The sequence below is a fragment of the Nomascus leucogenys genome, chromosome 1a, assembly GCF_006542625.1.
Source record: "Nomascus leucogenys isolate Asia chromosome 1a, Asia_NLE_v1, whole genome shotgun sequence".
In the NCBI taxonomy this organism is placed as follows: Eukaryota; Metazoa; Chordata; class Mammalia; order Primates; family Hylobatidae; genus Nomascus; species Nomascus leucogenys.
Window position 1 is genome coordinate 96,709,353 of NC_044381.1, and position 25,950 is coordinate 96,735,302.

Genomic DNA, 25,950 nt, shown 5'->3' on the forward strand with positions numbered 1-25,950 from the left:
GTCTGAGAACTGCGAGAAGCCTACAAGGCAGGGGCTGGGCCTGCAGGCTCCCCGCGGTCCAGCTCCCAAGGCAGGTCTCCAAAGTACCCCCGTCCCCTGCATAACTAGAAAATGTCTCCGGCAAGTAACAGAGCAAGAGCTAAGGCCAAGTTAAGCTTGGTGGGGTGAAGGCAAGGCGCTGATGTTTCTAATACGTTGAAAAGGAGAAAGGGAACATCACAGAGAGGACAGCACAGAAGTTAAACATGTTAGATTCAGTGGGGGCGGGATTCCGAGGCCCAAGTCCACGCCTTTATATTACATTTGGAAGCTGAATTTGCCAACGTTTGTTTACCTTATGTAAATAGGAGTAACTGTTGGGATTGGAAGCTTTTTCCTCTCTTTGGGACGTTGATGTCCATCCGAGGTCTCCAAATTAGGGTTTGAAATCATTCAAACCAGTAATTTCCCTCCCCTCCTCCTTTCATTAACTGAAGTGAGTGGGGGTTTGGGATTTCTGGGTTTTTCTCAAGTGCTACATGGCACCCTTTCTCTCATCTGGGGAGGCAATTACGCGATAATTAAGCGACTCACACAGCTCTTTTTATCTTGTCCGCGGTGTGGAGTGGGGCGATCAAAGTAAAGGCTGTCCAAGTTCAAGCCCTGGTGAGGATGGAGTTCATACACAAGGGCTCAGGCAGGCAGGCCTCTGCTTGAGCTGGTGTTGTTATTGTTGATGTCAATCCGAACAAGACTGACAAAGAAATAGGTGGACTGGAAAGTGAGCCTGCTATCAAAGGAGATTAATGATTTTGTGATCCCAAGCAACTATGGAGTGTGAAGTTGCATTTAAAAGCTCCTTAGAAGGAAACAAATTATCAACTTTAAGTTCTTAGGAACGACATTTTTGAATCAAAATTTAAAAAAACTTCACAAAATGCAAAATAGCGGCTACCCTAAAATGTCCTGTCGGCACAACGCTTCCCCTGCGAGAGTGAATTAACTCCCCTCCTCCCACCTCCTCCAGAGCTACCCTGATGGCTAAGTTTTGTTTCTCTTTTAATGAGAAGAGGGTTCATGAGTCTCCGTTGGAGACAACTTAATTCTATCAGCCACAGCTGATATTTTATTTTCATTGGAAGAATTCTCAGATAAAGAAAAGTGATACATTGGTGAAGGAGGAAAGGTAGTTAAATTAATATTTGATTTTGTAGTGAAAAGGCTCAAAGGAAACACAGAAGGCTTAAGCCGGTGTCAAACAAAAAATGAAGTAAACATCACTGGGAATAAAGAATCTTAAAAATCTCAATTCTTAGAATATTAAATCAATTTATACACTTTACTTGAATTTCTTTCACTCCTTTTTACTAGCTACACATTCATTATAATAACAGACAAAATAATTTTATTTTCATTTTTGTCATTTATATTCAGTTCTAGAATTTGAAAAATACTGTATTTAGAAATATTCACTTCGGATTTAGTTAAGTGAAAAAAAAAAACCAGAAATGCTCTTTTGTTAACATTTGATTTATTTAAAGTCCTTAACTGCAAATAATCAAGAACATTTTCCACGGCTTAAAATCTGGTATTATTTTTGTTATTTAAATCAAAATATTTTTAATTACAATCACATTGATAAAAATTAACAATTTAAGTTGTAATTTTAACCATCATTTAAAGCAATTTCAGCTGTAAAGAAAAAGAATAAACCATGCAATAAATTAACATTGAGAAAGCAAAGAGAAATAATAATGAAACCCGTCTGGCTATACTAACACCATGTCCAACTGTGGAAAGTGCATAACACTGGATGAAACAAGCACACGATGGCAATGATTAAAATGGCCACAGTCAATAGGATTTTTGAATCTTGGACCACGTTCTGAAATCCAGCTCCCTATAACTTCTCTCTCCTCCAAGATTGTAATATTCCCTTTTACTGAAAAAAAAAAATTCTTTAAAGGGTATACACTCATAGAAACTAATTTTATATGTTATGTGACCTCAGAATGACATGACCATGGCACTCTGCAAAGCAAGAAGCAGAGTTCTTGAGGGCAATTCCTGAGGAATTGATTCCCAGGGCCGTCTGTGGGTAGAGAGGACAAAGGGGTTAGGGTCCTTGTAACTTTCGGTCAAGCAACTCTTGAGAATGTATCATGTATATAACCTATCTATTACCTCTATATGTTATGTAAATATATGGAGGATGTCTACACATCTGAGCATGTGCATAATTAAGTCCATACACAATATACATGTATTTCATTTAAAGACATCTGCTATCTGCATGTATCAGAAATGTAAACTGAGAAGGAAATGGCTCTGATGTTTATAATCTGTTTATGTCTTGCTATATAACAGCAGTATTTTCTTTCAATACTTTTAAGAGCCTCTAGTGTATACTTGTTTCTTCACCATTTCAATTCTTATGGTTAAGAGTATTGCCACAGACCTGTAAACTCGTAGGGGGTCAGGTAAGGAGGGGGAAAAAGCACAAACAAATATTTTACAAACTTGACCATCTTCCTTTTTTGTTTTTTTAAATAACCCTCCACAAACTAGAATGTCTGGAAGGGAAAGAGGGAAGAAAGGGGGGGGGCAAGGACGGAGGAGAATTTCATATATACACTTGTGGATCATTAAACTTCGCAGGAAAAAAATTGGTTTGGGGTTGTCTTTGTAGTAATATACACAATGAATTTTGAATACAATAATAAAGTAACAGTCTTTTGCACTGGGGGAAAGGTTGTGCATGAAAAATGAAATAAAAATAGTTGTTGGGATTTTATTATGCTGTTGTCGGTTTGGTTTGTGTGGTTTTGTTTGCTGTTGATTTTTTCTCTCTTGCTACCAGCATGGCTATGCCAGACAAACCCCCCAGTCCCGGGAGCTAGGAAGTGTTTAGGACGGGTCTGGAATACACACCTTGGTAGTACGCCGGCTCCAGGGCTGAGGGGTCGATGGGGCTCCTGGTGGTCACCGAGGCGCTGCCTAGAGGCAGGCTGGCGGGCAACGTAGAGCCGTAAGGCGAGTACTGCAGGGCCTGCTCGTATGCCTTGAAGTCCAGCTTATGCTGCTGCTCCGAGGAGGACATGAGGTTGTTGATGGAGAACGGGTGGTTGAAGGAGTAGTGGGGGTCCCCTTTCAGGTGCAGCTGGGACTCGTGGGGTGCCAAGCCGTGTGCCGGGTGAGAGGGGGGCACAGAGGCCAGCGCCCCGGGCCCAGAGCTTATGGGGGGCGCAGATGAGGAGGCTGGAGTCTTCAACTCCGAGGCGCCCCCTGTCGCCGTCGCCCCACTGTGGTCCAGAGTCTGGGGGCTGGCGGCGGGCCCGGGGGCCGGGGCGCCCTCTAGCTGGCCGGCCTTCCCATGCACGCCCCGATGGAGGGGCGAGTCGGCGCTGGGGTTAGAGGTGCCAGAGGGGTCCTTGCGGCTCTCAGGGCCGCCCTTGGCGCCGCTGCCCCCGTTCCCGCTCCCGCCCCCGCCGCCGGCCCCCGGCTGCTTCTCGCACTTGAAGCGCTTCTGGCGGCGCAAGTAGCAGCCGTTCTCGAACATGTTGCCGGAGTCCGGGTGCAGCGTCCAGTAGGAGCCTTTGCCCGGCTTGTCCGGGGAGCGCGCCACCTTGACGAAGCAGTCATTGAAGGACAGCGAGTGGCGAATGGAGTTCTGCCAGCGCTGCTGGTTCTGCCGGTAATAGGGGAAGAGGTCCATGATCCACTGGTAGATCTCGCTCAGCGTGAGCATCTTGCTGGGCGCCTGCTGGATGGCCATGGTGATGAGCGAGATGTACGAGTAGGGCGGCTTGGCGTGCGGGTAGCTGCGCTTGAACGTCTTGGCGTCGCCGCCGCCGCCCGCGCGGCTGCGGCCCAGGTTGGACGGCGCGTACGCCATGGGGCTCATGCACGGGTTCATGGCGGCCGCGTAGGGGCCCAGGCCATTCATGGAGGCCGCCTGTTGCGCGCCCATGGCGCCCATGCCGCCCGGGCTCAGCGCCGTACCCATGGCCGTCACGCCGGCCGCAGTCATGCTGTTCATGGCGCCCGCCGAGCCCCCCGGCATGCCGGTTACCGCGCCGGGACTCAGGCCGGCCCCTAGACCCGGGTTAGCATAGGACATGTTGAAGGACGCCGGGGTCATGTTGCCGCTCGTGGTCATGGTGTTCATGGTCATGTAGGTGTTCATGGAGTTCATGGAGCCCAGGCCTGAGTTCATGTTGCTGACCGGGACGGAGGAGTAGGCCTGGAGTGGAGACAGCGAGTGAAGAGGCCCCGGAGGGCAGGGTTAGTGGTGGACACAGGAGGGAGGCCAGCCGGGACCTAACCCGGGGGCAAGTGCAGAGCACTTCTGCAGAACACGGGACACCCCCACCCGGGGCAAACGGCCAAGCGCCCACCCCAAACCGAGCAAAGATGTCTTGCACGGCAGGGGGAAAATCCTAGCGCGGCAGGCATGAAAGATAAACGCTCACAGAAAATATGTCCCCAGGAAGATGTGTAATCGCCTTACACGCCAGGCTCAGGGGCTGGCTTCCAGGGCCCCCTCATCGCCTCCTCCATACACCCCAGGCGGTATCCCAAGTCTCCACCCCAACCAGCCTCTGCAAAGCGCCCTTTGGGGGAAAATCATCTTTAAAACTCCGAAAATAGAATTAATCTCTGACCCTCTGCTTATTCACTTCACCCTAAGGGTGCAATGGGTTCCGCGTCACAGGCCCACTGGGCGGGCCACAGGGCACCAGCCCCGCGCCCTCCTCTCCTGAGTCTGCAGGCCTGGCTGACCGCACAGCGGTTTCGGTTGTTCTAGGGGACTGTTAATGAAACTCCCTGATAGAGCAAATCACCTATGGACATGGGACCCCCTGAAACATTTAATTCCCAATAAGTGGCTTTATTGTCCTAGGGCTTTTGCCTATGGTGACTTTTTGTTGTTTATTGTATTTAGAAGTAGTGATTTCTACCTGCTTGTAGCAACTGTAATGTTAAAAGGGAAGCAAACTCAGAGTTAAATAAGTTTTGGAAAAATAAAACTAAAAGTGGATCCATAACAGAAAGGACTGGGAGGTGGTGCCATAATAATCTCAATGTGCTATATGCATTTTATTTTAATGTGACTTTACATGTACACCTCTGCAAGCTATTTAGAAACTCGCATTAATTTTGTCACCACTTTACAGTCCCTTGTTTGAAAAATTTGGTGACACAGTTTGTCAAAATGAATCTTTTTTTTCACATGCTGATGTTGCTGCTGATGATTTCAACGCCTGGCTTTGACATTCCGTGAGTAGTCTTGAATAATTTAAAATTCGAAAATCAAATTCTACTTATTTTCTCTTAATGCTATTGTATTTCCTAATTCTCAGCTTTAACATGTAAGAAAGTACTTTCGCTAGGGGTCTTAATTGAATGGTGGGGTCGAGATGACTGCGTCAGAATTAAATCTCTGGAAGACCTCTGAGCTCCTTTTAAAATCATCAGCAAGCGAAAATCCTTATCAATAGCAATGTGGGAATGCATTAGGTACAATACTTTAAACATACAACACCTAGGCATATTAAAAAGCACTCCTCTGGTAATTTAATAAGGAATAATGATGTCCTTAAGTTTATTTTAATCAGCAAGTATGACTCAATTTGAAAACATGAGAACAAATAGATTTAAATAGGAACACCCAGTAAACTATGGTATGCAAATAAACTCAGAGGTAAAACTTGTGAATATATAAATCTAAATAAGTCAGTTACCATCAAAATATTACGTGATTCTATATTTTTCTGTCCACGTCTTAAAAGTGTTTTTTTTACCATGGGGCTTTATTTTCTTTCCCTCTTCCCAAGATTATCCAAGGCAGTTCCAGTACTCGTTTACAATAATGGTAATTAAACTTTTGGGGGGTAATCGCCAGCTGTTTCCAGAAAAATACTTTTAATAGGTGGTTTTCCTCCCTGTACCTGGTTTTCCCTGTAATCCTTTTGTGCACATTGTAAAAATAACCCCCATGAACGTGCCACCAAGGGGACAATGAAGAGAAACAGGTTCTCGGCCCAGAGTTCTGAAGAAGATTCTGGTCGCACTAGCGCCACCCAGCGGTTTTAGAGAAGAAGGAGCACACTTCCCAAATAGGGCTTTTGAAGAACAAGTTTTACAAAATTTAGAAATCGTTTCATTATTGAGACACCCAACTTGGCGGCAGAGCGCTTTAATCAGAAGACGTCTGCGAATTAAACGGTGGGACGAAGGGGTCGCCCTGAGGGTATGCTCCGGCTTTCTCAGAGTTGCTTCCAACTCGCACCGGCGCTCGCCCGCCCGCGGCACCCCGGGCCCGGCTCCTGCTCCCGCTCGCTGCTGGGAAGAGGCAAGTGCTTCCCAGAGCCGCTGTTTTCAAAGCCCGGAGTTTCCTAAAACTCCCTCACCGGCTGCGAGAGTCGGGACACAGCAGGGCAGCAGGTCCCGCTTCCAGGCCCGGCCAAGGCCCGGCCGGGGCAACACCGGCGGGCGAGCAGCGGCGGCACCGAGGAGGCGCCCCCAGCCCGCCTGCCCGCCTTGCCTGGAGCCCACCGCTCCCCGGCCTCCCCCGGCACGGGCTCCAGCGGCGCCCCGCCGGCCGCCCGCCTCGCCTAGCCTCTCACCTCCTGCGTGTCCGCGTAGTAGCTGTTCCAGTCGCTGGTCTCATGCCCTTCCATCTTCACAGTTCCTAACATCCTGGAGCCACCCTGCCCAATACAACCATCCAGCCCTGTGCGAAGCGACGGGCGGCCGCGCGGCGCGGGGCGGGGGAGGGGAGCTGAGCAGCTGCAGTCACCCGAGCGCCCGCGCGGGCCCAACGCCACCCGGGCGAAGAGGAAGCCCAGAGCTGCGGGGCGCGGCGTGCGCGGCGGCGGTGGCGGCGGCGGCGGCGCGGCGGGCGGGGGCAGCGCCGGGGGCAGGCGGCTGCCGCGGAGCGCGGCGCCGGGGAGCGCCTCCGCGGGAAGTGAGCGGGCGGCCTCTGCGAGGCGAGTGCAGTTGAGCTGATGTGGATCTTACGTCGCTCGAGTGCCCACCTCCTCGTCCTCTCCCCATTTGTCCGCCGCACAAAGACGCTCGCACCTACAAAGCCCGAGGTGCACCTGCAAGGCGGCCGCCCGCCAGTCCGGCCGCCGCGCCTCCCGCCCCGCCGCGCCACCGCTGCGCGCGCCCCCTCCCCCGCGACCCCTCCCCCAAGCGGGGCCCTCACTTTGTTTGCAAAGCAGTGTAATTGGTTTAGGCCCGGAGGCTAGGGAAAGAGGGAAATGGGGTGGGAGGGGGTGTAACCCCCTTTAGAAAAAGAAAAAATAGGCGGGGCCAGGCGGGCGGGCGGGCTAGGGCTCTGGATGGTAACCTCGCAGCCGGAGAAGGCCGGGGGCGGTGGCGTCGGAGACTGGGCTTAGAGACCTTGTGGGCGAAGTGACCCCGGGGTCCCTCCCCAGAGGTACTCGCCACCTTCCGAGCGCGGGCTGCGGCCCAGTCTCGCGCCCCTCCTTCTCTTTGCTCCCTCCCTCCTGATTCCTGACCCAAAGTTCAACCCCGGGAGACTGGAGAATACAGACTTTTTTTTTTTTCTTTCCTCCTGAGAGCTTCAGACTAGAAAAGGGAAAAAGCCCCACTTTTGCTTCGTCACTAGAAACCGGGTCATCTGAGTCAGCCGAGCCAAGTGACGTTAGGCCGGCCCGGGCCCCCGGCTAGCAGAGCTGAGGCGCTGCCACGAAACTCGTACCTGCGGCTAAGAGCAGGTGAGTCACAGCACCGGTTTATATCTTTATGACATAACTTTTTTTTTTTTTTGTTCCGCCTCGGTCCGCTCCTCTCCCCTTGTCATCTGTAGCGACCACAAAGAGGAAGAAACTAAGAGCTGATGTCTGTGTGATAGGGCAGGCGGACCCAAGTCGGGCCGTCCTACCTCTGCCGGGCTCCTCCTCCCGCCCCCCTTCAACCGCTTCAGGGACTGAGCTGGAGACGACCGTCTGGTTTCTGATAGGAAAAGGTCAGGGGGAGGGGACGTCTTCCATAACACGCGCGTTAGCTGGGAGAGCAAGGGCCTGGGCGCGGGAACGCATCTGCACTGCGAAAGAGATGCCAGGCAGAAGCCCGAGACTGCCCGCAGCGGCGCTTGGTCCTGTCTGTGACCCGGAGGGTCCGGGCTGAGATCTCAGGGGCTCGCTTGGTTCCTAATCGGTCCTGGACGTCGGTGGGAGAGTCTTCCCAACGCAAAGTCTTTTTACTCTCCTGAGGCCCTGGGTGGTGGATTGCCCACTTGTCCTGGGAGAGAGAACAACTGAAGTGACTGGGTGATAGGCAATGAGTTGGTGATAGATTGGGAGATGGTGCGTGTGTTTCTGAGTGTGTGACCGTTTGTGTATTTCTGAGCATGTGTGACTGAGTGTGTTCGTTTCTGAGTGTCTGTGACCATGTGTTTGTTGTACTGCCTGTAGAACCACTAGGTTTCCTTAAGTAACAATAAAATAAAATCTAAAGTATTTAAGAATCCGCAAAATCTTCTTGTTTTGCAAAGTTTTTAAAATGTTATTAATCTCATTTTAAGAAATGTGTTTTAACTTGTCTTCCAAACAGATACCTTTTTCCCTGTGCTTTGTTCTTTTAAATCTGTTTTACTTGAAATCTGGCAAGAGAATCACTTTAAATCCCTGCACCAAACAAATCTCTTAAGTCAGCAGGGGAGCAGAGAGGGTGAAGATGTGCAGTTAAGGAAATAAAAAATAAAAAAAGGTAAAAGCATTGGATTACTTTTTTTTTTTTTTTTACAAAAAGGGTGGGGGGTAGAAACGTCACATCATAAGGAAAGGAATGAGTGAAATTAAATCCACCTGGAACTCAGTAGCGCAGGAACCCTCCCTAATGCAGCCTGCTCCTGTGACTGCAAGTTGTCCCATCAGTTTGTGTAAATGTATCTGCGAATTGTGTGTCAGAAACTAATTCTTTTGTGCAAAGTTCCCATTAGTAGCTGACTTTAGTTCCATTTGTAAAGTATACGGATGCTCAGCTTCCTGGGCCTGATCCGGGGGACTTTCAGTGCTAATGAGCTTCCTTGTTCCTTCTGGAGGTGATTCTCCAATACCCTCTTGGCTCTTCAATAACACCGAGCAAGACTAGGGTATTTTCTACCGAGAGTAACAATTTATGGATAGTAATATATTTTATACTGCACAAAAAAGTTGGTGCTTTAAGTAGGGGAAAAACACTGTCACCTTAAAGGGGGGGGGTCAATTACAATATCAAATGTTGTTTTAGCCCACTTCCCAAACCTACGAAGTCTCATATTTTCAAAAAAAAAAATTTGACTTAAGAAAAAAAAATCCACTTTTCATAGCGTGATGGCCAAAGCGGAATTTCTGCTAGGCTTCTTCAAAGCCCAAGACCGGTGATGCAGAATGGACTCTGCCAGCTTCGGAGCTTTGATCCAGCTCAGGGATCCCAGGTTCGCAGCCGGGGGATTTCCACGAACACAGCGCCTCCTGTCGTGGAGAGGGAAAGCTGAATTTTCCCGCAGGCGCCTCCGGGGAGCACCGCCAGGCGATACTGGATTGAACTCCGCACGCATCCCACAGTCAGGGATTTAGGTTCTTAGAGCCGAGGCCAAGATGGCCGTTCGTCCAGCTCCCAGCCTCTCTCCATCTCAGTGGCCGCATTGCAAGATACCTAACAAGTTTAGGAGGTGAGGTTCTAGTGTACCCAGATGCCAGCCAGTCACTTTCCCTGAGGTTTAAAAGCGATTCAGCAGGGTCGTGTTGGGTCTTTGACTTGGAAATGCATACATATATACATAAATTAATGCTGCTGTCTGGGAGTTGCTGGCCAGTCGGTAGTGCTGGCCAGTCCCAAATAGGCACCTGCACTATTGCAAACTGTGCTTTGCAAGGATTGTGCTGCTCGCTGGAGAAAACCAGGCCTGTCTTCAGCTCTGGGGAGGATGGGTGGACTCGGGGCAGGCTACCCGCGAGGGCAGGCACGTGGCGGCTCCTGGGGTGTCTCGGGTTAAACTTGCCTGTGTTTAAGACGGGTCTGCGACAGCTTGGGGCGGTCCAGTTCGCGGGGAGGGCGGGCTCCTCAAGTGGAGAGAGCCGCGGCAGTGAGGACGGTAGGGTGCGCGGGTACTCCGGGGAGCAGCCAGCGGAGGAAGCGGCTCCGCCCTTCCCGGAAGCTGCCCTTGCTACACCCGTGGGGCCTGCTCCCAGGCGCAGTCCTGCAGTACCTGAGCGGCACTCGGTCCTTTGACCACGCTGGGCTGCGTCAGCTTACACTTCCCAGCAGGATCTGGCTGGGAGCCCCTTCCTCAGATATTCACCAGGCAGGGAGAAGCAGAGGGAGACGACGGCGAAAGGTGGAAGGAGAGGCCGCGGCCTCGGGCCTTGGGCCCGGCCGGCGGCCTCTCGCGGCGACAGGGTCCTTCCTATTTAGCAGGACCGCAGGGTGGGCAGACAGCAGGGCCTGGGCCGGCGGGGCTCTGGGTGCCCACTCGAGTCTCTCCAGGGCTTCCCTCTGTGGCTGCCCCTCGCCTGCCCCCTTTCCTTGCCTACCCTTCCCTGGACGGAGTTGTTGTCAGGTGGCGGCTGCCGCAGCCCAGCCATGCTTGGTGTGGAGTGGTTCGAGTTCCTCCGTGGGCCCGCACCCCCCACCCAGATAAGAAGCTTAAGTCCTCCTTCTGCAGGGGAGAATCGGATGCAATGAAACTAAGACCTGTGGTCATTAACGCGGTTCAAAGCCGACCCCAACTGGGACCCGGCTCAGCTTAGAAGTGAGGAAGGCCTGGGACGCTGGAAACAAGGGGTCACACCTGCGTGTGCCTGGCCTTCGCAGGTGGATGTGTGCGCCGAGCTGGGGAAGGGGCCAGGGAGCCGCGAGACGGCGGTCCCCCGCGCAAGAGAAGTACGGGCCGGGCCAGGGTTCGAACTCCGTTCCTTCGCTGCCTTCCTTTTATTTTTCTTCCTCATCTTCCTTCCTGTCTCCCTTCGTTCCATCATTAAATCTTTAAGGGATTAATTCACAACTCTCTAGTAGGTAGGGGCCCTGGGACCACTTGACGGGCCTTTGCAGGCAGTTCTGTACAGAGTCCTAACCTGTTACGGGCCTCAACCCCGGCTGTGTGTGCCTGTGCTTGTGTCTGTGTGTCTGTGTGTCTGTGTGTGTAAAAGCAACGCATAAACATATCCAGGGCTTTCCCTTATTTTATTGAAGCAAAAACAGCCACTGGGTTTGTCTTTTCCCCTACTGCTGCCTGAGCGCCGCCGGGTTTCTGAGCTGCTCCGGGCGCACCTAGCTCACCCGCAGCCGGATGTTGGAGCCGGAGCTGCTCCCCACCCGGCCTCGCCCGCGGGCGACAAAACCGTCCCTCTGGCCATGGGAGAGCATCGCCTTGCCAAAATCAACTCGCATTTTCATGTATTCAAATGAGAAAGATTGAGAAGGGCGATTTCCCCTGCTGGGCAATCGACAGCGTTGGAAGGAAGAAGTGCCCCTTAGGGCCTCGCGGAAACGGGAACCAACCTCCCTCGAGGCCCCCGGAACCGACATGGCGACCCCGCCCAGACCTGGGTCCCCGCGGCCGCGCGCATCTCCCGCCGTTGTGGCCCCCGAGTTACTGACTTTTGTTCACACCGGTCAGCGCCTGTTGGACGACGTGCTCAGCCCCAGCCGGTCCCTCCTCATCCAGCCGATCCCCCTCTTGGGGAGCGCGGTCTCTGCTCTGTGCTGCTGAAAGGATCCTCAGGCATTCCCGCTCTACTTTGAAACCCCTAGGGCTGGGGCCCTAGGGGAGGGACTGGCAATGCACGCTTCACACAAAGAGTTGGAAAATTAGAGGGAAACGTGACACCTCTTAGGTATCCGTTAGAGCAGAAACGACCTGAGCAGCTGAGGTCCTACTGCGTGCCACAGGCTTGGCAGGGTGCTTGGAGATCCTGGCGTTTCCCCACCTGCTGCTCCTGTGTGCAAGAGCTAGGAGGCTGGAAACCTGGGCGAGGGTAGGTCAGGACCTCCATTCCTCTCCATCAGCAGAAGCCCGCGTTAATGCGGAGCAGTGATGGAAGTCGAGGGGCTTGGAAAAGTCACCTATTTCATCTCCTGCCTCAAGGCTGGCAGCTGAAATATAAATCCTTCCTGAAGGGTCGACCAGTGTTTAGCTTCTCCGTCCCAGGCCGGCCAGCCCCCACCAATCCACTCGCGCCCCTCCCCCCACACACCCGGGAGCTTTCCCACGGTCTCTCAGTTGTCCCTGGTGGTTTAACTTTGACTGTTCATACGTGATTACCCTCAAATTACATGGCGCTATTTAACAGATGCTTTAATAACAATCATATGTCATATCCTACACTTAGAAAATAAAAATGTGTTCTGCCGGTAGTTTTTCATTGTATCAGTTTTCTGATTTCCCCCCATATTTTGAAATTAGGCTTTGGACTGCTGACTAATTTACTGGCATGCCTAGAGGGAGGTTATCTTCATTACTTAAAATTAAAATTCGATTGGAGAGCACTGTTGGGTGGCTGCTTCTGGGACTTCCAGCAGCTATTCCAAGAGCCAACATCAGAGGAAAGTTTTGTTTTAAGAGTTGTGCATTTGCATAAAGTTTTTTGATTTTCCTTGTTCTATGGACCACAGAGCAAAACTACTGCTTAGCTTACCTTGCAGTGAGTTTGCTTCTAAACAGAAGCACTATGAAGCAGCCTCCTTGGCAGCATTTGCTTTTGCTGGGTTACTAGCAAGATTTTCAGGAACTCTGACCACTTTCTGAATGTTGTAATTTTGATTGCATACCAGAATCATGGATCAAAGTAAACAAATGCAGCACCCACCACTGGACACTACCTGTGGTGGCAAGTCCAGAGCAGCCTCCTGGAGTCCCTGTTAAAAAGGTTGCAGCTTTTCACAAACAACTGAGCCCTGCGCTCCTTAGGTCCACACCTTGCTCTGGATGCCTTGCCAGGTTCTTATCACACACAGACAGCAAATTCTATTTGTTTATTTTTCATTTTTTCTCTCCCTTACTGGTCTAGTAGCTCCTTGAGGGCAGGCACTGCTGTGGTTCCTGCTGCCAGAGCAAAGCCTGTAGCATAGTAGACTTTGAATAAAGATTTGTTGAGTCAGTTAACTCAATAGTCCATCCCTGAGACTGGCCAGGTTAGCTTCAATCAGGGAAGAATTCCTGAGTCTAGGAATTCTATGGATATTCTGTAATATCCATAGAATATAGATATTCTGGGAATATCCATCACATCCAAAGTCCCCAAGTGAGAGGATCTGAGGGACTTGATTCAGCTAGGTGCACTAGGAAAACAAAGGTTTTGTGGAATGAATGGGCCGATGGACTGAGTGAAGTATTGGATGGGAAAGATGCCCTGGCCCAGCGAACAGGGTCTCAGACACCTGAGAACCTTGAGCTCCAAACCCATTGGGTCTGGCTCTTCCCCTGTCACCAATGCCTGATTTTAACCAGTATCATCGGGTGGCATAACAAATAAATGTTCCCTTTCCTGGGCACCTGGACGTGGGCGGAATCAGCAGCTCGCTTTGCCCATATAGGGCAGTCAACGTGTGACCCAAAATCAAATATTTCACTTTTCCTCGCTGTGAAAAGGCAGCAGCCATACGTTTCAATAGCAGATATTGACTAAAAGTTGAAGAACACCATGAATTTTCCGTCAGGCAACACTTTTCACTAGGAGCTGGAAAGGAAACATGGGTGTTTAAATAATATGTTTAAATTGGCAAACAAATAAAGCCGAGGCCACGTAGTGAGAAGGAAAAGCCTTACACTAGAGCTCTCTATTAGTCCGAGGCTGCGCACCCGGCTTAGAGCGCGCTGAGTGTTCGTTGCGGCCCCTGCTCTTGGGGGCGCCTGGGGCTCTGCGCGCCTGCGGGGCGGGTTTGCGCAACGAGCGTCACAGAGGTGATCTTGCTTCCTCGGTACCTGCGTCTTACCTGGCCGTGGCGGAGACAGCGCACTTGAAACTACCAGGCGTTGACCTTAATTGCCTCTCTGTCTTGTATCATAAGATATAGAGTGTTTTATTCTACATAAGATACAAAGTGTTTTAGTCTACACACTTTCCGTGTGTAATGTAATGATTTCCTTAAAGGACCACCAATCCCACAACCTGCAGTGTTGTGGCAAGGTAATAACCGGAAACCTCTGGTGTCATTTTCTCATCATTAAATTTTATTTGCCACGAAAGCAGGAGTTGGGGGAGACGTTACAAGAGTAAACATGCCTACCTCCTCTTCTGGGCTGCTATCACTCGAGAAGCCACAAGGCTGTGCGATCCTCCGGCCGCATCTGGTGTCCTCGATGTTCCTCTCACCCCCACTCTCCCACCGGGTGGATGTGAGGTTCAGCCGTGGCTCCGATGCGGCGAAGGATCTGCACCCCAACCTTCCTGCTTTCGGGTCCTCTTCTCCAAACTGCACCTTACCCCGACCCCAGTCACCGCGGTCGGGGAGAGGGTTGGGAACTTGGATCAAGCCTCATCCACCTTAGAGACTCAGGTTTCGAGTTTTAGCAGATCTGGTGTAGATTAGTTTTCTTTCAAATGCTTTCGAGGATGCAGTTGGTGGCGTGGATCCCACTCTTCTCACCCCACTGACCTCCTCCCGCCAAAATACCTTCCATTGTGAATTGCTGGTCCCCACTGACCTCCTCATGAACCTCTCCCTACACCCCCGCCAAGAGAAGTAGTTTCAATAGATAAAGCCCAGTGCTGGGGTTGAAGGTCAGTTTACACTGCAGCAGGAGCTTCACAAATTCCTGCAGGTGCTGGATGGGAATAAACCACCGTCCCAAGAGATGACAGAGAGAGAGGAAGCGAAGACTACAGAAGCTGTGTGGAGATGCGGACCCGGCGTTAGGATTAGGGTGGGGCAGCATGGTTCTGACGTTGGCCGCAGTGCTGCCGACCTCTAATATGCTAGGGAACCCAGCCAGGCCCTCTGGGTCTCCGTTTCCTCTTCCCAAGTGAGGAGCTTGGACCTGATGCCCGGGTTCTGGCAATCGTCAGTTGTAGGAACAAAGTCTGGAGAAGTGGCTGGCGTGAGAGTCAGCCCTGACGACCTCACCCAGGGAAATGAGGAACCCGTGTGAACCTAAGAAGGAAACCGCTATGGTGGTGGTGGTGGTGGGTGGCTCAGCTCCAGAAGTGGTGAAGCGACTTTCCCGGAGGGGAAGAAGACTCTGGGATAATTGGTACCGCAAAAATTTCCTTCCTTTTTGCTGAATATCCAGGTTTGTGGTCTATGTTTTATGGTAAATTTAGGGCGAAAGCTTTCCTCCTTTTCACTGCCTGTCGTCTCCAAAGACAGCAGCAGCAGAAGAGACAGACCAACCTGTCCTCCCAATTTCCAAGCCCAGGCAAAGCCTCCTCAGGGAGGCGAAGGCTCAGCCCTCTACACACTCCTCTTCCCAGGGCTGGCAGGCTCGGGCCACTCGTGTCTGAGGCTGAAGATCTCTGAGACTCTTATTCATTAGACAAACTCCACTGGGGGCGTATTCCACGCAATCGACAGTGCAGTCGGACATGTTCAATGCAATTCTGGCTGGGAATCAGACCTGGATTCCAATCCAGATACTGCGGGGCACTAGCTCTCCCCGAGTCTCAGTTTTCCCAACTGTAAAATGGGCATGGGAGTACCCACCTCATACAAGTCGAGTGTAGATTGAGTATGCAATAAGTGGTAACAAAAAGGGCCTTCACAGAATTCTGGGAGCCTGAGCAGTGCTGGATGCTGAGACATGTAGTGGCAGGCGCTGCTGACCAGGTGTGCCTCCTGTGCTTCGCCTTCTAGACCTTTTGCGGGTTGTCACCATTCTCTGCGTTGTCGCAGTTCCTCCAAGCTACAGTCCAGGAGGAGGAGGGAGCTCTCCCATGGGAACTGGGCCGCCGGGGGGGCGGAGTCTCAGTGTCCACCAGGACCCTGCCTGGAATTTCCTAATTTCCTTGACTGGTGGAGCCACTCTCCACCCAGTCAGTGATGGATGACAAAGGAAAAGCACCAGGAGATCCAGAGACTGCATCAAGTTCACATTAAGGATCTTCTGGGGGAAGGTGGTTCAAGGGGAGAGGAGATGAGAGATCTTGAACCTCCTACCCTTCAGGTTCTGCTGAACCCCACTGGGGTAGCAGAACACATTGTCCTTTCCTCCCCCTAGGCGAGAGAGGGAGGCTGCCTCCCCAAGAGTCTGCCTGTGCCTTTCCTGGGCTCCTGAGAGTACTGTCAGAGCCCGCCTGAATTTACTGGCTGAACTCGTAGACGTTGGGTGTCTGGACACGCCTCTCTCAGAGACCCCGATCATCGCCCTGGCTATGTGTACCTCAGGCAAACACGGCGTTGTGGCTTGGATCTAGGAGGCACCCGGGAAGGAGAGGGGAGATGAGGAAGAGGAAGAAAATGAAGTCTGGGCTTCTGATAGGCCAATCCATCCTCAGCACCTGAACTTGGGGAGAACTGAGATGAGAAAGCAAGACACTTGATTTCACGTAGACACTTTCTTCTTCCTCCTCTGCCGTTCTCATGGACAGTTAGGACCACTTATAACTCATTTAGAGAAGTATACTTAGACATTTTCTAAAATCCTGAAAACCCAAGATGTCATTATATCAAGGAAGCTTTCGTTGCTGTCTTTAAAAATTATTTGATTTAAATTCCCTAAAAGTTTCTTCCTGGGAGTTGAAGTCCATCTGAAATGAAGTGAGCATGCTGGGCTTATGGTGTATGCTTCAAATATTAAAGACTTAAATGTTACCTTGCATGTGCAAGAAAGCTTAGTGGGATGCTGAAGTTTAATTAAGACAGACAATATAGTCTGTGAAAAGACCAAATCACAGAAGGGTTTCAGTGATTTGTCTGCTCAGATATAGATATGTCTGCTCAAGTGAAGACCAGAAATTGATTAAACCCTCCTGTTGATGAAGTTTGGAAGGGCTGCAGTTCAGCTGTGGATCCAGGACTCTTTCATGAGAAATGTCCCACAAATTTTAGATAGAGTTTGGATGGGCTAAGAAGGTCCTGCATAACAGCTTCAGTAAGTTTCTGAATTCTGCTTCACTCAGTAATCAGGATCCAGGTGGATAAAATAAAATATTTCCTTCACTGGAAAACAGAAAAAGAACACATCTTTAAAGCTTATTAATTTTTCTTGGATTGGTATGTGGGTGAGTGAGTATGGGGGAAGTGGGATGGTACACAGAAGTCTCAGGCAGTGATCTCTGGCTAAATGCAGCTTCTGTTTTTACAGCTTACTTGGGAAAGCTGTTAGTTTTTCTAAGCATAAACCAGGCATTGGTTCTCTAAGCTCAATGTTTAGGCTACAAAGCACATACAACAGTCTTATATATCTACCTTTAGAAAAGGAATGTCTCTGACCTCAAACTCAGCAAAATCTCTAGTGTATTACCATAGCTGGAGAACATCTAAGCAAAGCCCTTTGGAGGTGTAAAGTGTAAATGGAATGCTAAACATCAGCCACTACCTCCAAGAAAAATAAATCCTTAATTCCTGGCCAAGTACACCTGCTTTAGACCAGGCTCATTAGTGTTATTTGTGTCTTTTCTTTTTCAAATGGATAGTTTTATTCACAGGGTTTTTTTTTTTTCCTGTCTGCTCAGTGCTGGCTATTTTTATCCTGCCTTAAGAACTCCTGAGGTCATGCCCCAGTGCCAGACTTCCAAGGTGCTCCAAAGAAGAGTGGTAGCTGACTTCCCAGGAGTCCATTTCTGAACTCCATAAGCTTAGATGTTAGAACCCCGTTGGAGTTTGGGATCTGGAGGGAAGCTTGGCAGATGTTAATTAGGTTACCATGGGGTAGGTGGAGTGAGCAGGTGCTTGAAGAAGTCTGGAGGTAATCAATGCCAGGGAGGACCCTAAGGCAATGGAAGATGTCTCAATATGTTCATTTCTGTGGATCAATGGCAGTACAGGCAACTTTTGGTAGGGGACTCTGTGGGTTATTTTGTTATACTCTCCAGCTCCCCCGCTTTGCCTACTTCTCTTTAGGCCACAGTACTTAGTCTTCCTTGCCTTTGGACTTACAAATGGGTTTGACCAATGGAGGACAATGGTGCAGGACTGAAGGGCAGGAGGGTAGTGTTAGGAGTACTTAGGCTTCCTGCTTTCTCCATGCATCACTGTGGTTTTGTCCTTTACTTCCCCTCTCTGTCTCTACAATCCCATCAGCAGCTCCTCTTCCACAGCTTCAGCTCTCACCAGTCTCTGTTAACACCTCCTTTCCCCCTATTGCCCCTTCAGATCAAAAGTGCCAATACCTTCCTAATATTGCTAGACCTTGAGTGACTCATTTTCTCTTGTTAGTTCCCTTTAATCCCACCTTCACATTTTTTCCCCCAGGAAAACCCTTTCCTGTGTGCCATCTGTTTTCTGTGGGGCCCTGACTGATGAGGAGAGGAACAAGGATTCATGGAAGTGAGGTATGATGTCTTCAGTTCTTTCCAGTTCATCCTCATCCTGTAAGTCATCAAAAGGCTCTACTCCTTCCCTGTCACCATCTTGGAGTACAGCCATGAAGGCTCCAGGATTTCTGTGGTGGCTGGTTTCTACAGGAAAGGCTGCCTATGGGTCTAGCAGGAAAGCACACTCTGAGTTTATTTGCATTACATTTGCCATTTTAATTTGCTGATTTGCATTCAACATAATTGTTAAAGTAACTGATGCTAAAATAAAATATTGATAGTATCAAGTTTTTTTGACTTAGGCTACAAAGCACATACAACAGTCTTGCATTTCTACCTTTAGAAAAGGAATGCCTCTGACCTGAAACTCAGCAAAATCTCTAGTGTATTATCATAGCTGGAGAACATCTAAGCAAAGCCCTTTGGAGGTGTAAAGTGTAAATGGAATGCTAAACTGAGCTTTGCATAAATCAAGGACTGAGACTTTTGCTAGTGGTGAGTTGTGTTAATAGAAGCAGACACTAAACTAGGTCTAGTGACCAAGGGGCTCATGGGAAATGTCCTTGTGTGTTCCCCAAGGCCTCAGCATCTTTGGTTCCTCATCTCTAGAACATTAAGTCTAGAGCTCAGTCCTTTTCAGGTTTGTGTCCGGCAACAACTCAGTCTTGAGTAGTGCTAAACCAGTGACATTATTTAGGTGTGAACATCAATGAGAATTCTATGTGCCGACATTGTGCTAGATACTAAAGATACTAAATTGAAGACAAGATTCTGCCTTCCAAAGATTAAAACAACGTTTCAATATTATTATTCGAAAATTTTGCATACTTCTATGTAGGAAAAGTTCATAAAAGTAGAACTTCTGGGTTAAAATACATGCAAGTATTTAGTCTTTTTTTTTTTTCTTTCTTTTTCTTTTTTTGAGACAGAGTCCTGCTCATTTCCCAGGCTGGAATGCAGTGGTGCAATCATAGCTGACTGCAGCCTTGGACTCCCGGGCTCCAACAATCCTCCCACCTCAGCCCCAATGTAGCTAGGACTACAGGTGCGTGCCACCATGCCCAGCTAATTATTAAAATTTTCTCGTAAAGGTGGAGTCTTGCTATGTTGCTCAGAATGGTATATTTAAGAGTTTGAGACATTTTGCTGTATGATATCTAGCAGGATGCCCTCAGAAATCTATGAGTAATCCTGTTTCCTCACTCCCTTGCACATACTCTTACTAACTTTGTAATTTGATTGATGAAAATTGCATAACATTGTTTTAATTTGTATTTATGAGATTAGTTGAGTTGAATATTTTTATATCTCTATTGGCCACAATATTTCTTCTTTTTGGAACTGCCATTCACACTTTCATTAACCAATTGAAAATTTGGAGTGTCTACTTCTCATCTACAGAGTATTGATCCCATGTCTGCTATAAGTGTTGTGAAATTTTTACCAGGTTTTTATTTGCATTTTAATTTTATTTTTAAATGCATAATGCACATGTTTCAACAATCGGTATTTTTATTTATAGTTTCAGCCTTTTATGGTTTAGCGCTTACAAGTTTTTTGTTGTTGTTGTTGTTGTTGTTGTTTTTTGAGACAGGATTTCGCTGTGGCACCAAGGCTGGAGTTCAGTGATAAGATCCTGGCTCACTGCAGCCTTGACTTCCTGGGCCTAAGCAATCCTCCTACCTCAGCCTCCTGAGTAGCTGAGACTATAGGTTCATGCCACCACACCTGGCTAATTTTTTTGCCAGGTGAGACAGGATTTCACTATATTGCTCAGGCTGGTCTTGAACTCTTGGGCTCAAGTGATTGTACTGCCTTGGCCTTCCAAAGTGCTGGAATTACTGGTGTGAGCCACCAGTGCTTACAAGCCTTATCTACACAAAATCAAAACCTTTCATCCAGTTGGAACTTATTTTGTGCACAATATGAAGTAAAGGCATGATTTTAATATTTTATTTCCCAAGTATATAAACCTTTAGGTGGGCCCTAATTGTGGGGAGCCTCAAATTCTCTTTGGAGAACTGTGTTCCGACTTTGTTCTGTGGTGATACATCAAAGGTGTGGGAGCTGGAAAGTCACACTGGCCCTGCTTTCACTCATACTGTAGTGAACTACAGGGGGCTTCAAAGCTGGGTGGCAAGAGGACTGGTGGGTGGTGGTTGGAAAGTGGCAAAAGCTAGAAGAAATCATAGTGTTTCAATGACTACTTGAATGATTTTATGCTGCTCTTTTGAGTCTAATTCCCCTCTCTTTAAGATGGTATTTGAAGCATTAACATTTCCATATGAAGGCATTATAATATCAACAAGTTTGAAATACCTTTAAATCAATAACTAACTCTTCCTCCTCCCACTTTTTCTGTCTCACACTCTCACGTTTTTAAAATGAAACTAGATCTGCCAGGCACAGTGGCTTGTGTATGCAACCCAGGCACTTTGGGAGGCAGAGGTGAGAGGATTCCTTGAGCCCAAAAGCTCAAGACTGGGCAGCGTAGAGACCCCTGTGTCTACAGTATATATATATAAAATCAGCTGGGCATGCTGGCACACTCCTGTAGTTCCAGCTACTTGGGAGACTGAGGCAAGAGGATTGCTTAAGCCTGGGAAATCAAGGCTGTAGTGGGCCATGTTTGCCCCACTGTCCACCAGCCTGGGTGACAGAGTGAGACCCTGTCTCAATCAATCAATCAATAAACTAGACCTAGAACAGAGGTTCCTAGCACAGGATTACTAGCTAGGGGACCTCAGGTGAATTCCTTAATCTCTTTGTACAATCTCTTATCTGTACAATGAAGATGATAATACTGCCTAGCTCATGGATTGTATTATCCTATGATATGGATACCTGAGTCCTTAGTTACTGTTTTTTGATTACATAAAGTATTAATGAACAATATTTATTTGTCATTTAAATTGTTTCCTGACTATATGATAGACATATTTCAAGGTTACATTAATTTGAAATATTTTTTTAAGTTTAGGAACATGGCATGTATATTATTTTTGTGCAGCATTTGGGATGGTATCATGAACAATTAGTCACTTCACAAGCACTTTGGCTATTTGCTTATTATTTTAATTAGCAGGGAAAAGTAATTTACTCCTGGCCTGAAGGGGCTACTCCTACACTTAGAGTAAAGCTGCCCATACAGAGTGCTCACAGGGCAGTGAGATGTGATTAAATGCAGTAAAATCGCAGGGTTGGCAGATCTTTTTCTGCAGAATGCTTCTCATCTTGAGAGCATTCAGCAACCATTTTCGAACACATTGTATTAGGGAGTGAACTAACAGACCTTAGAGGCTGGATTATGATCTCCATTTTACAGATGAGCATGCAGAAACCCAGAGAGGGAAAGCAACTGGCCCAGATGGTAAAGCTGTGTGTCCCAGGCTGGCTTTGTCTGTTTCTAGAGCAGGAGCTACCTTCTGGGAGGCCTGAGGATGCGTGAGTGCATCAGTCTCCATAGCAAGGCTGTGCAGAGGCCCCGCTCTAGGGAGCTGTGCAGGGGCCCCGCTCTAGGGAGCTGTGCAGCACAAGACTTTTATCTTGAACTTCTGGGAAACATGTTGCCCTCTTCCAGCACAGATCTCATGGGGATCTCTAGAGCGTTTATTTCTTATTTTGACTATTCACGGCAACAAACTCCAGTACATTTTATCTGCCATTCTCCCCACCTCATTTTTTAGTTGCCTGAATTTGGAGACAGAGGAGTTGGTATAGAGGCATATAAAATAAACATGTGTGGGCCTGCTAAGTGTACTGAGCAAAGCACATTCATCTACACTATATTATCTAATTGGTTTTTCTTTTTCTTTTTGAGCTTTTAAAAAATGGTGAGATATTACACAAGAAAATGAACACAACAGAAAACAATGGTTTATCACAAAGAGAAAATCTGAGAAGCCATCACCAAGGTTAAAAAGTAGAATGTTGCTGGCATCTCGACTGCCGTAGTACTGCCTGCTCACTCACCATCACCGTCCCACTCCGAAGGTGGCTACTCTCTGGACTTTTATGGTTATTACTTTCTTGTGTTTATTTGTAATACAGCAGCTGAGTCTACATCCACAAGCACCACAGTTTTTGAACTTTGTGTGACGAAATCATACAATATGTACCCCTTGGTGTCTGGCTTCTTCGCTCAACATTATGTTTGTGAAACACTCATCTGTGTTGCTCCCCAAAGCTGAAGTTTTAAATCTCGGGGTCCAGCATTATTCTTTTAAACGTAGAAAGAGCAAGAGTGTTAAGTAAGCAGTTGGTTAATCTCCGCAAAAGCTGCCAATGCAGGCGACTTCAGTCCAAGAGGCTCTTCGGGAGCAGCGTCTTTTTAGCGCCGGGAGAAATGAGGCCTGGGTTTGGGGTCCAAGTCCGAGGCTGCCCCGGAGCGGGTCCCGCAAGGCGGGCGCACTTGAGGTGGGCGCCACGGTGCTGGGGGCTCCTACAGGGCAGAGGCGCGGAGAGGCGGGGCGGGGGAGGGCGCGCGGCTCGTTGCTGGGCGACCGAGCGCGTCCTTTCTTCGGTTGAGCCAGTTGAGCCCACCCGGCCCCTAGGCACCGGAAAGGCCTGTTGGACACTCGCCGAGCGGCGGGGCCAAGCTCACCGCCACCTGAACTGGAGCGGAGGCGCCCTCCAGGCCGGGTGAGAGGAGAACGCAGCCTGGGGCGCGGTGACTTCGTGTGGGCGCTTTGCGAAGGAGAGGTGCGTTGTTTGGGCGGAGCGGTTGTCCCCTCTGTTCCGCCTCGCTAATCCGCTGTGGCAGGTTCACCCCGACAGAAATCAGGGTAGAAGAAGGGGCTGGGGCACTGGGGCTGGAGTTTGGGCTGCCTTTCGTGGGAGAATGAGCACGGGTTGAAGAGGAGCTGGGAGGATTGAGAACCTGGTGGAAAGGAGAGGTAGGTGCACGACGCCAGACCGGGCTGTGGAGACAGGAGAAAAAGAGGCTAGGAAGGAGAAAGAGGGGGATTCAAAGAGACTTCGGGAGGTGAAAGGTCACAGTGGAGGGACTTTAATTTCCATCTACCTGACCTCTGCTGTCCCTTTACAGGGCAGCTTGTTTTGAGTAAACTTTAACCACCATTAGGTGGTTGCTCCCACTAGGGTCAGTGTGTGTAGTTTCAGAATAGAGACCAGTTTCCTGAATTTGGCTCCAACTCCTTGGTGGACGGTGAGACACTATGGGCTTAATGCAAGGATTGTTGGCATTGAAGCCCACGACCCACAGTGGAACTATTGCAAACTACTGCTGCAGAAATTTAAAGGAGATCAATAGTTTTTTTTTTAACGTGCAAATCTAAAAGTTGAACAAATTGCTTTTTTCATATCTACAACTTTATAGAAGCATAATTTATACTCAGTAAACTGCACAAATGAACAGTTGTACAATGTAGAAGGTACAGGCATACAATTTGGTGAGTTTTGACAGATGCATATACCTTTGAAACATTTCCTGCAATCAATATAACCGAACCTCTTCATTCTTCGGCCCCTTTGCCCTTCATCCCTGCTTTTAGCCCACACCCTGTAACCAATCACGGATCTGCTGTGTGACACTATAGAAGAGGTTGCATTTTCTAGAATTTTATATACAAGAAAGTATACAGTATATGCCGTTTTGTGTCTGGTGTCCTTTACTTGGCATAATGATTTGCCATGACCTTTGCCTTGATTACTGTAGCTTACTATAGTAGGTTTTGAAATTGGATAGTGCAAGTCCTCCTGCCTTTTGTTTTTAAAAATCACATTGGTGATTTTAAGTCATTTGAATTTGTGTATACACTTTAGATTCAGCTTGTAATTTCTGTTTAAAAACCTGCTGTATTTTTTACTGGGATTGCATTGACTCTATAGATCTATTTGGGAGAATTGTGATTTTAAGAATATTGAGTCTTCTAATATATGGACCTGGTATGTCTCCATTTATGTAGATCTTTAGTTTCTGCAAATAAGGTTTTGTAATTTTCAGTGTAGAGATTTTGGACATTTTTTGTTAGATTAATTCCTAAATTTTATGTTTTGTGGAGGCACTAGTGTAAGTGGAATTTTAAAAATATTTTCCAGTTGTTTGCTGCTACTATATAAACATGGCACTGATTTTGTATGTAGTTAACTGTGTACTGTGCAACCTTGATACTTTCAGTCTTAGTACATATAGATTTTTGTAGATTCCGCAGGATTTTTACCCTGAAAATTATGTCATCTGCAAATAGGGACGCTTTAACCTTTTCCTTTTCAATCTTTATTATTTTTATTTCTTTATCTTGCCATATTGCAATGGCTAAGACCTTCAGTATGATGTTGGATATGCATGAAAAGATTGAGACATTTTTTCCTTGTTTCCAACTTTAGGGGGAAAGCATAAATATAATGTTAGCTGTAAATTTTTTGAAGATTCTCTTAATTAGATTGAGGATGTTCCCTATGATTCATAGTTTGCCTAGAGCTACTAATTTATTTTAATCCTGAATGGTTGTTGAATTACGTCAAATGTTTTTTCACTACCAAAATAATCATATTATTTTGATGTACTCTGTTAATATAGTGAATTATATTGATTTTCAAATCAATATAATAAAATCAAGATACTTAAATCAATTTTTCAACCCTCGGATAAACTCTATTTGGTCAAAATGTGTTATCCTTTTCAAAAATATATTTTTGGATTTGATTTGCTAATATTTTGTTAATGATTTTTGCAAGTATGCTCACAAGGAATATTAGTATGTAGTTTTCTTTCTTTAAAAAATGTCTTTGTCAGGTTTAGTATTATGGTTATGTAGGTATCATAAAATAAATTTTCCTTCCTCCTCTATTTGCTGAAAGAAATTTATGTAAGGTGGGTATTATTTCTTTCTTGAATACTTGAGAGAACCATCCAGGGCTGGAATTGTCTTTGTGGTAAGATTTTTTGATAACAGATAAAATTTTTTAAAAATATAGAGCTATTCAGATTTCCTGTTTCTTATGTTAATTTTGGTACCTTGTAATTTTCAGAGCCCATTTCATCTAAATTGTTAGATGTTGTTGGTATAGTGTTGTTTATCACATGTTTTAAATTGGCCTTTATTATCTTTAGGTTCTGTAGTGAAATCCTCTCTTTCATTCCTGATATTGGTGATTTTCGTTGTCTTAAACAGTCTAGCCAGATGGGCTTTTAAATTTTATTGAGATTTTAAAAGAACCAACTCTTGACTTAGTTAATTTTCTCAATTCTTTTTCTGTTTTCCATGTGATTGATTTATATCCTTATATTTATTATTTCCTTCCATTAGTTTGGGTATGCGTTATTCTTTTCCTAGATTCTTAATATGGAACTTTAGGTTATTGATTTTAGACCTTTCTTCTTTTTGATTTAATCATTTAGGGTATAAGTTTCCTTCTCAACACTGCTTCACCTACATGCCACATATTCAGATATGTTGTGTTTTCATGATTATTCAGTCTAAAATATTTTTTAACTTTTAATAATATCTTTTGTTTTTCATTTCCTTACCTGTTGGCTTTTTAGTTGCACCTCTTTTTATTACTTTAAAAATGGTTTCTC

General features: G+C 47.4%; 2 protein-coding genes across 4 annotated transcripts in view; one reads left to right on the plus strand and one right to left on the minus strand.

Moving 5' to 3' along the window:
* Window positions 1-1,493: 1,493 nt before the first annotated feature.
* Window positions 1,494-11,724, minus strand: FOXA1 (forkhead box A1). Of its 3 annotated transcripts, none has more exons than XM_030813738.1 (2): window positions 6,609-6,960; window positions 1,494-4,222 (listed from the first exon to the last, which is right to left on the minus strand). In XM_030813738.1, exons 1-2 carry the CDS (start codon window positions 6,678-6,680, stop codon window positions 2,876-2,878), a joined length of 1,419 nt encoding a protein of 472 aa, XP_030669598.1. In that variant the 5' UTR covers window positions 6,681-6,960; the 3' UTR covers window positions 1,494-2,875. The 3 variants fall into 3 exon arrangements, with proteins under 3 accessions (XP_030669598.1, XP_030669614.1, XP_030669607.1); XM_030813754.1 differs by lacking the exon at window positions 6,609-6,960 and adding an exon at window positions 11,596-11,724 and having other exon boundaries at window positions 2,561-4,222; XM_030813747.1 differs by lacking the exon at window positions 6,609-6,960 and adding an exon at window positions 5,784-5,970 and having other exon boundaries at window positions 2,604-4,222.
* The window catches only part of TTC6 (tetratricopeptide repeat domain 6), a 251,716-nt gene continuing 233,111 nt past the window's right edge, over window positions 7,346-25,950 (plus strand). Inside the window, exons 1-2 of the mRNA XM_030813721.1 lie at window positions 7,346-7,727; window positions 18,346-18,425. Of these exons, the coding sequence (XP_030669581.1) occupies window positions 18,393-18,425 (33 nt within the window). The 5' untranslated portion in view covers window positions 7,346-7,727; window positions 18,346-18,392. The remainder of the gene's footprint in view (window positions 7,728-18,345; window positions 18,426-25,950) is intronic.